This window comes from Stegodyphus dumicola, chromosome 7 (genome assembly GCF_044657685.1).
Source record: "Stegodyphus dumicola isolate Sdum_Otavi_A_Nest chromosome 7, ASM4465768v1".
NCBI classification, from domain to species: Eukaryota; Metazoa; Arthropoda; class Arachnida; order Araneae; family Eresidae; genus Stegodyphus; species Stegodyphus dumicola.
Genome location: NC_140774.1, coordinates 46565475 through 46576671, shown reverse-complemented (window position 1 = coordinate 46576671; position 11197 = coordinate 46565475). Strand labels below are relative to the sequence as shown.

General features: G+C 31.7%; 1 protein-coding gene across 1 annotated transcript in view; it reads left to right on the top strand.

Annotated features, from left to right (window-relative positions):
- Positions 1-9551: 9551 nt before the first annotated feature.
- The window catches only part of LOC118202625 (transmembrane protein 163a-like), a 39884-nt gene continuing 38238 nt past the window's right edge, over positions 9552-11197 (top strand). The window contains exon 1 of the mRNA XM_035374795.2: positions 9552-9786. Coding sequence (XP_035230686.1) covers positions 9681-9786 — 106 coding nt within the window. The 5' untranslated portion in view covers positions 9552-9680. The remainder of the gene's footprint in view (positions 9787-11197) is intronic.

The following is an 11197-nucleotide window of genomic DNA, read 5'->3' as shown; positions in this document are numbered from 1 at the left end:
TGAAAAAAGAAGATTGATGAATTTTAATTGACGACTGATTGAGCTTTGGCGCGATGAGGAAGAAGATTAAAAGGGGGTTATGAAAGATAAAGAAATGAGAAGTGCTATGATAAGCCTAGTTTAATTTGCGAGATGAAAAAGATCGATTGACTGTGGTACTTCGCTTTTGAAAAAAGTAAAAAAGACAAAAAGATGAGGCTGTTCGAATTATTCAGAATGTGATGGGAAAAGGTGAAGAGAAAAAGAGAGAAGAACGAAAACGATCTGATGCTTTCTTCTATATTTAAAAAGATGTTGTTCTTGAGCTTCTTCATTGATTCCAACTTGAGATTAGCTCAAGTTTCTTTTCTAATCATCTGATCATACGAGATGAGCGCTAATCAGCACATTTTGCGGCTTTTTAATTAGAGATTTTAATTTTCATATCAATTCGTGGATTTCTGAGTAATTTCAATAGTTTGGATCTACTTTCTATCATCTTAAGTCGAGCGGGGCATTCGGATTTTGTTATTTTGTGAGACGTCTTTTGGACGGTTTTTGGAACGGATGAACATCAGTGTGCTTTGAATTAGGGAGCACCCCTGTTTCCATCATATATTCATTTGCTACTCTTCAGGACTTCAATTTCCCTGAACTCCCAACGGCGCTCATATAAGTACCAGCTTATCTTTCTAGATAACCTAACGAGGTAATATTTTGGAATTAATAAGGAAACATTGCATATGTAAATGAAATTTTTATATCTTATCAATTTGTATTATTTGCTAGAATCAGCACAGACTTTTCATTATTGTCTAAGATCCTTTATAAAGCAAAAAATCATTGCAACTAAATTTTAACAAATTTTAGGCTACACATGACGACGAATTAACCTGAAATATTTGTAGACAGGACGAATAATCCTGAAGAATGATTAAAAATGAACAATTCGCACTTTATATATTATATACTGTTTATCTATCTGCCAGAATACGGTTTTGAAGGTATTCAAAACTGCGTTTTATCGGTTTGAAGCTAATGCGTTATCCTTTTATCTATATCGCGGTTATAACTGCGGTGGTTTAATTATAGTTATATTTATTAATAATTTTCAAAATATTACACTTTGAAGGAGAAGTGTTGCTTTTTCTTAACATATAAAATCCTCTGTTGGTGGAATAAAATCTCCAGACACAATCAGAAACTGATGGACGAGAAAACGAAAATCACCTATAAGACTCAAGTACGAGAGCGAGAGTATAGTGCACTGTTTTTCCATATCACAACGTGTCGAGAAGATTGTCGGCTGGACAGATTTCAAGTGTCTCCACGCAGTACGGGCATTATGCGCTTACCAAATGCGTGCACGTTCCTTAGAACGGGGCTGCTGAATGAGCTTTTTATGTTTCCCTAACGTGCGATATGAATGCGAAGCATTTTCTCTTAGAAAGATTTTCATAAAGGCATTACTCCTTTGCATGCATCTGCAAGTGTTCTGTCATGAATATTAGTAATATTTTACTGTCATAGATGTTGATAATATTTAGGTAGTTTCTGAAATTGTTAAGCATTTTAATGCGATATAAAGAGCATTTTTTTTCTTTCTCCCTCCTTTTTGTTTAAAGTTTTGATGATTTTGATAAATTGCATTATGTTGGTGAAAATTGTAATAAAAAATAACCTTTCATTAATTTTAAACATTGAGTTAAAATCTATAAATGTTAGCTACAAAAATTACCTCCCGCATCAATCAAGCTTAGTCGTGTGTTACCACTCGAAAAAAGAGTTAACTGAAATATCTACCAGATAATTTGGATAAAGGGATTTCTAAATTTCAAAATCTTGAAACACATAGTATTTTTATGAATGTTTGCTGCTAGGAGCGTTAGGTAGTGAACAGTTTAGCAGTTTAGATATTCATGTCTTAAAGTTTTGCATAGCAGAAAAATAATTATTAAAAAAAATAGAGTGAAAAGAAGGGAATAAAAGAAAACAATGTTTCACCCAATCTTAATCATTGTTAAAAGCCTCGTTAGGAAATAAATTAATAGGTTAGAATATGAGCTAAGACAAGTTTCTAAAGGGATTGATAACTAATCATCTAACCTTCGAATTCCTTGGAAAATGATAAAGTAAGCGATTGTAAAACTTCACTGACGTCATCAAACGTCGGCAAGCGCGCACGTTTCTGTGAACACGCGACAAACAATTCAATGAATAATAAGATCTGGATGAACCAATCAGTCAGCGCTAATCGCTGCCGAAGAATCTTAGTTTCATCGTTGTTGCCACAGGTGACGCCACAATTGAGCGAATAAGATTTCGCGACCCATTTTTTTTACTTTTACATATGAAGTGATTCTTATCCTGAGTCTTTTGTCTCAACTGTTATCACATTGAGGGGACCAATAAAAATTTTACTTGGTGTAGGAAAATTACACGACGCTACAATTTCAATTAGGTATGAGGGATCTGCTTATAAATGCGAATTGTCTCATATGAGATATTTATGGTTCACGATTTTAGCGTCGCGCAGGCTATTGCGTTGAGCAATTTTACTATTGCGTAGATGCAGGCTATTACGTAGAAGCAATCTCTTTTTACATGTGTGCCATCGGGACACATTGTAAAAAGTTTCAGGTTTACAAGGTTGATAATCACTAAATATAACAAAATCATTAATTCTTCAGCAGTGCTGGTGATTACTTTCACGAACGGAATGGCGAAGCGTGACATTGCAATTAATGCCTGAAAACACGTTTATCCATCCCTTACTTACCGAAAAGTGATCCATATTATCCGCATTATTCAATGAAATGCTTATAACTTTATATGACTGATTTAATTGTTTTCACTTAAAAGTTTAATGTTTTACCTTCCTTGATAATACAAAATTTAAATTTGTACATAGCTGTTTGTAAGAGATAAAATTTTATCAAGACAGTATTTATCAAAAATATTTTTAATTGAAAAATGAATTGAGAATTGCCTAAATAGTTTAACTTTAGCATTAAATTTTAATTAATATTTTAACATTCATTATTAAATTGGTTCTTAGTTAATATTTTACTTGAAAAATTTAAAACTGATAACACGATTTGCAGTATTCAGTCATTAAACTATTAAACTCAGTTAATTAATAAACTTAAATACGTTTGAAACAGAAATAATTTTATTAAGAGGCGTGTAATATTATATACGAAATCTCTAGAGAAAAATGGCTTTATTACTCTATGGAAGCACCTTAAAAGCTAAAATTTTTGTTTTTAAATCATTCTACATTCAGGGTTGATATTATTCTGATGAAATTCTCTTTAGAGAAGTTTTGTTGTAAGAGATACTTCCATTTCAACAGTTAAAAATATTTACTTGTATAAAATATATACATAACATTTCATAAAATCTATATCCACCTTTTAGAAAAAATCTTCTAAATGTTTTATTTTTATTCTCATTATTATAGTGTAATCATACTGCTATTAATCTATTCAAAGATACGTTAGTTATACATGAAATTCAGAACAAGGAACGGAAAAAACGGATAGGAAATGGAAAGACTGAGAATGACTGGCAAAATGCAGTGACGCACAGATCGAGTTCTTGAATCGCTTCAAGGAGTTTGGAGTCTTCCTTATTAAGTAATTTCGTAAATTTGAATTTAGATTACCAAAGCCAATGAATACTGCCTTCTAATTTCATGAGTAGGGGATAAATGGAAAGTTGTTAAGAATCCTCAATATGTTGCAAACGCACCAAAGAAGACGACAAATTCAGCCGACAGTGTTCAGTTCCCAGGCACAGAACATTTTTATATTTAGAACTGAGAGCTGAATACCGTCTAAAAGGAGCTTAGATAAGACTGAAGTTCTAGATTGTGTCACAAGGGGCTATAAGGTGAAATATTTGTCCTTCAAAATGAAATTCAGTTGATAATTTTTAAAATAAATATGTATGAAGGATCACGTTTGAGAAGAGCATGATAAAGAATATCAGCTATTGAGGAGCATAGAAGTATTGAAAAAGATTCCAAGAATTCGTGGGTTTTTCCCCTTCCCTTCTTCTTTCTTTAAAATGCAAAGTTTGAAATAAAAAATGCTGCATCGGAATAAACGTCTAATAATTAAACAACATCGTTCAAAGTTGCACTGAAGCTCCACCATGCACCAGCAGGAACTGAAAAGAATATCTCCAGTACCATGGAGGTACCATGGCTTCCTACCTCCATGTTCAGTACAATGGCGTAGCGAGGGGGGCAAGGGGATGTATGATGACCCGGGCGCGGCTCGCAGAGGGGCGCCAAATGGTCTCCAAACAAGATTTTTTGGGAAAATTTCAGTTTTTATCTTGATCCATTTCTAGAAAATGTATTTAAAATTAATAATTATTGTAATATAATTATTTTCTTGATTTGTCTGATAAAATGCGTAATAAAATGTTTTTAGTACATCAACAAAATATCTCCTCACACAAAACGTTCTTTCTGACCACTTTATTTTTCTGAAAAAGAGATATATCTTTATTCTTTTTTAAATGAAATGCATGTATAGCTCCCGCATTTTATTCTGAAACGATAACACAACTTTTTCCAGAATTTCACTAACATATCCATTTTCCCAAAACCGATTCCATAGTCTGGAAATGAAATTTTGGAAACTCCTAACGTTTTCGCTACAATGGATTGCGTTTGACTCTTCTGTAACCGATTGATGGCCTTCCTGGCTACCGATTCAACAAAGTGATCTTGCTGAGACATCGTATATTCACTGCTACAAAGTAGTAAACGCGTGTCAAATGTTTTCAATCTCCTACTACAAAAGGAATGCTGCAGGTTGCTCCTTACTCCTCATCTAAAGCGCTTAGGTTTCGACGTCACAGACTAAATTTACATATTCCCAACTTTGTAAACTTTATAATTTTCCTTTTATAATCTTATATATTTCCTTTAGTCAAAAAGGTTGTCGATTATCTGGTTATTTCATACCGAACTCACAATATTTCCTAATTTTTTTGAACAGTGAATGTGATCACAAGATGTTACTCCGTAGTAGAAAAGAAACAGAATCTCCGACGCAGATACATTTCCGAATTTAAATGCTAGTGTAATTAGGTAGTGACTATTCTTAATATATTTTATGACAGATTCAGCATTTTATTATAATTAGAATTATTTTCTTATTAAAAATATATTCTATACATCATATTACTGCTTTTTTTGGGGGTGGCGCCAAAAAGGTATTTTGTCCCGGGCGCCAGTTATGCTCACTACTCCACTGCTCCAGTACTCACAATGAATGAGAATAAAATTAGTCTGAGAACTAGAAACTATACTAATTGTTTCTAGTTTAATTGTTTATTGAGGAATAGATGCCTTCTGATACAAGAAAAGTGAACACATTCATCAGCTACAGATTTTACTATTTCTGAAAAACAAACAGATTAATTTAGAAAATTACGTTTTATTACGTTTTTTTTTACGAATTACGTTTTTTATGCTCGTAAAAAAGATGTAAATAGGATATCGTTGTAAATATTTGTAAGCATATAAATTGTTTTTGATTTAATATTGTTTCTATTCATTTCTGTAATGCGGTGTATTATTTACATCAGTTATTTATTTGTTACGTTTAGGATATGAACTTTTGGGTTTATTTTGCGTTTAATTGAATTTGGGACTGCATCCTTTGTATTCAAGTTTTTGTTTGTTATGTAAACAGAATTGTAGAGCTTTCAATTCTGAGTGCAACGAGTCGTTCCTGACTGGCCTTGGTGACGTTTTTGTAAGTTAGCGACATTTGGCGATTTATTGTCAACCTGGCGAAATTCTGGATGACTCGGGGAAAAACGTCTTCTAAGCCATACGATCGACTTTTTTAGAAGTTTCCAGAACTAGTACAGAATATAAATACGGGTTCGAGAATTAGGGAGTTCGGTTCTTAACCAGCTGTGATATTTAGAGATTAACTGAATTGAGATTTAGAGTCTATTATGTGAGTAATTTTGAGAATTGATAATATTTTTGGTGCACAAAAAAGAAATCGTTTAACATGCCCGCTCTCTTTCAGCTCTTTTTAGTTATTTATTATACTACTGTGTATCTCAATTTTTTCTAATAATTCGCCAGTTTCTTCCTCTTAGCTGGAATGCCTTTCTAAAGAAGTCTCAACAAAGAGGTTAAAGAGGAACCTATAGATCGCAACAATATTAGTGGTCGTCCCCCTATACCGACAATGTTAAATTGGACATTTTCTATGTACCATTTCTCAAAATCTGCTTTAGATACACGTTTGAAATTTTTTGTATAATTAAAGTACATCCTCTGATTACACTGAAATGAGCTTTTGAAGCATTTTGAGTTTTAGAGTAATTTATATAAAATTGTAGTAGGCGTAGTAAAATTAAGCAGCTTTGTTTTATTTAATTACAAAATTAATTACAAAAAATTGTGGAACTTGTTTTTCTTAGTTTATCACAAAAAGCTCATTTCAGTAACTATTAGGAAACATAATAAGCCGTAAAAAATTACATACATGTGAGCAGTAGTTCCTGAGAAAGGGTACATTGAGTATAAAAAAAATCACATTTTGAGAAAAACGCATTTTTTATATAAAAAATCTTTATTTGTCAAAGCATTCGATGATAAATTAAAACTATATTTTTACAAGCATTCGATGATAAATTAAAACTATATTTTTTACAAGCATTCGATGATAAATTAAAACTATATTTTTTACAAGCATTCGATAATAAATTAAAACTATATTTTTTACAAGCATTCGATGATAAATTAAAACTATATTTTTTACAGTTCTAATTTTCATAGAGATTAAAGTATGGTAGTTTTAGAAGGTAAAATTATAGAGAATCTGAAAGAGCAAAAATCCCAAATTACCATTTTTTGAAGATTTTTGGCTTCCAACACACTTATGTAACTTAAATAGTTATATGTGAACAGCTTATTAAGTATTAAAAATCGTATTAGAAATTGTAAGATAAATTAATACATACGTTAAGGGCTGATGTTACATTTGGGTCTTATATTATTCTTATTAATAAAAACATTTCTTGAATTTATAGATTGCAGTGAGATTGAGTTTTGAATAATTTTTTTCCATAGTTTTGAACATGTATTATTTTAGAAGTTTTACATAATAGTTTAATCATCTATTATATTAAGCCAGTAATATCGTAAAATTCTCATAATACAGAAAACGAAAATAATCCAAATGTAGTAATTTTTTCTTCACATGTCGGTGCGAAATATTTTTGCTCGGTGGTGAAGTTTTGTCACTTAGTGAAAAGCAAGATCTCTAATTTAATTTTCATTCGCAATTTCAGAAGGCAACCATTCAGCAAAGCATACGGTTTTTAAATTATCTTTCAAATTAAATAAACCTGTTATTGGTTAACCAACCCGCTTTATAGGATTTAAAAACAATGTATTGCCAGAGCGAGAAACAAGACATCTTAATATTATCTTTCACGCACCATCTTAAATTTATCTTTCACGAGTCCTTAAAATTTCATCCCTTGAGCAAACTGGCACTATGCTTACAGTTTAAGCAGATAGCCTTCATGTGCTTTGTCTAAATTCAATAATCTAATGATCCAGTCCTTCAGGGATGAGAAATAATACGAAGGGAGAAATAATTTAAAAGCCATTGAACGAGCCATGTACGAGGTTACTTATTCAAATAGTAAATCACTATGTTAATTATTAGAATAGTTAACCAAACACTACACTAGTGCTCAGCGCCTAAATACTACTAAATGCAACGTGCAACAGTAACCCTGCACACTGTTGCACTTAGTGCCATCCTGCACGTTTAATATTCTTGTTATCCAACCATAAACTGGAAACTTCTATATTTTCATGAATTCACTTGAAATAAGCTAAATTATGATAATATAAAATGATACAGAGTTAATTAAGACATTTGGATTTCTCATCATTTGTTTCGTTTGAAAACTCTATTGTAGTGTTCTTCATTCTTGAACCGGAAGTTGAAATTTAAAGTCTGAACATCATCTTACACCCGAAATTTGGAACAGAACCTTCATTTTAGTAAATGCAAGACACCTTTTTTTTTTTTTTTTTTTTTTTTTTTTTTTTACAATTTTTGGAACATGTGAAGTATCCTCACAGTCATGAAATAGAGCTACGTCACCAGGTTATATTGATAGTTTATGGGGTGATATGTGCACATTTATACAGCAATGCACATCTTTGGAAAATTTCAAGAAAAACTTTCAGCTCTTTTCTTTCAGATAACTAAAAAATATTTTTTAATAAACGAAAATCAGAATTTTTCTTCCAGGTGTAGGAGAATACAGATACATATGTCATTCAGTTTGAAAATTTATCATCAGAATTGATTGAGAATCTCAAGCCACTTTTTACCTTGAAACATCAGAAGAGGACATTTGAACTCAAAGTGAAATGAGCACAATTATGCTTTTCATTTCAAAGAGAATTTTCATCTTTCATGATCAGAAAATAACATAGCTCTTTTGCAAAGATCAGAAAATAGGCACAACTGAAAAAAGAAGTCATCTCTGTCCATCATATTAAAATTACTCGAATCGCATCGTACTCGATCCCAAACAATTTGTAGCTGATCATTAGACAAAAGTAGCTCAGCTAGTAAAAGCATCTGCCCGCCTTTTAGTTGATTCCAGTTCCAGCAAAATTTCATTTATTAAAATTACGTCACGAAGGCATGAAAAATCTTAAAATCGTACTTCAGCTAAAATGGAAGAAATGCTTCTGTTTCTGTTTCCATGAAACAGCTCGCTTAACGCAACTATTTCCCAAAAGGTGCAACTAGAAACCTTCCTTTCAAACTATTGCTGAGAGAAAAGCTTTCGTGGAAAACCTTTCTGATTGCGTTTCGCCTCAGCAAGGCTGATAAAGTATTTAAATTACTAAAACAAAATGTGTGATGATGATTTTAAACTATGTTCTTTGTTCTAAATAAAGTATATTAAATTTACTTATTTAAACTCAGTTATTTTTTAATAATCCTTTTATCGCTTTAGAAAAAGTTTTATTAATTTAGAAATTGATTTATTAAATTTTTAAACTCTAATAATTGAAAATAAATTATTAATGCGTCAAAATTTAATAATAGTTTTATTAAACGATAAAGCAAACATCAAAAATCTGTATTTACTAAAAAGGTGAATGGCTATTGAAATGAACTTATGGAAGGTAGTTTTGTTAATATGACTGTTCTAGGAGAAGTAAAAAGGCCTGATTTTATTACACCTGTATTCCGATCTTAAATTACGCAAATTCAATGTATGAACATCCCCTGATTCAGATTGTTATTATCAAGCTCTCTTTTAAACTGGACTTCAGACCTGCGATTTCTCATGAACAACGGGAAAAAGCATTTGCTAATGCACGTGCTCCTTGGAGTCACCCCGAGTGACGATCGAGAAGGTTCATGTAAGAAAACAATCCCCCCCTCCCCGATTCAAAGGTCACGATCAGAATTCTGCGTCAAAACAGAACGAAAACAATAATCAAAATCAATCGATATATAAAAAGTGATTACCTGAAACTGATAACATCATTTGACGAATGAATTTTGACGAGTGAACATTACTTGATTTCATCCTCCCCATCGTACGACAATCTAACCCACATTTTAGAAAATCTTTAATGCTTCACAGTTATTCGAGCGTTTATTTCCTGACGTATGTTGTGTTTGTATTTCTTTTCTGTTAATAGAATGGCAACAGGTATGTTAGGCAAAAGAAATGCGGTGTATTATAAATACACCTCACCTCATGGCTCATATAAAGGTTCGTGTTTTTTAAATTTAAAAAAAAATTAATATTGCTTTAATTTATATATTCTTTTAAGGTATTTTATCAATGATTTTAAGCAGTTTTTAGACCCCCAAAGAATTAATTTATAAAGACTTATGGTTGGCGATTTTATGTAAAAATTATGGTGATTTTATTTTTATAATTTAATTTATAATTTTAACTGTATGTGTCAGTAAGTATGTATTCGAATGTTCATTTTTTATTAGCGAATCGTAGGATTAATATAGCATGTGGTATGCTTTCAGTCAATTGTATGAAGAATATCGCATGTACATACTTTATATGCTAAATAGTATAAAGCACTTTTATCATACTTTTTTATATATCTGATAAAATTTGCTTTTTATTTTAATGATGGTAAAAGTGAATTTGTTCTCTATTGTTTCTGAAAATGTGTATTATTATTATTTTTTAATTTGAACAATTACGTTCTACGTTTGAAATTGTTTTCCATTTAAAAAATATTTCTATGCCATATACAGATTTCTTTATGCTAATGATAAATTTGGAGCTTTAAACAGTTGCTGTTATTAAAGCGTAATATTATCAGATATCTTAACATAAGATAACCGATGAATGTTTTACTTACCGGGAGGAATATCTTGCTTGTCTCCGTATTTTTATTGTATTCTGTGAAAACACTGAGAATTTTAATTAGGATACTTAATTCTGTGACCAGTGACATACTTGGGGATTATATATACTGTTTCACAGAAAGCAACCATACCAACTGCGCACAAGTTTTCCATGGGCCCCCAGCGGCCGAGCGGTAAATTTGCTGAACCCTGCTAGTTCTATCCAAGACTAATCTCGCAAACGAGTTGGCTGCATGGGCGTTTTCGTGTTCGTTCAGCGTGTGTTTTCGTTCCTTATGTGTAACGTGTATTCGAGCCAGGTTCCCTTATAAAGTCCTCCCCGAAGGCATCCCTCCCCTTAGGCAGATAGCCCTCGAGTGCTTTGCCATAAACAATAACAACAAATAAACCAAACCAAATATGTCCTTATACCATTTAAACGTTCATTGTCGTATTATCAAAATATGGTAAATAAAACTAATATATGATAACCATTAGCGATAACAAAAATTAGTACCTGATAATAACATGTAACTAAAATTAATTTTGATATTTAATAAACTTCGCAGGCATTTTATCTTTTGTTATTGCAGTTTGTAATAACATCACATGAACATACCTGTACTACTCTGATGTGATAGTCGTAACAGTTATTGGTACTATTCGGTTTCGAGGGCCGTAAAAAATCGCCAAACTATTGTTGATGCCAATGCTGCCAAATATAATTGCCGCAACCCTAATAATTGCGGCAAGAAAGGAAGTATAATAGCAAATAACTATCTAAGATTGATATTTTAATTTAGATGAAA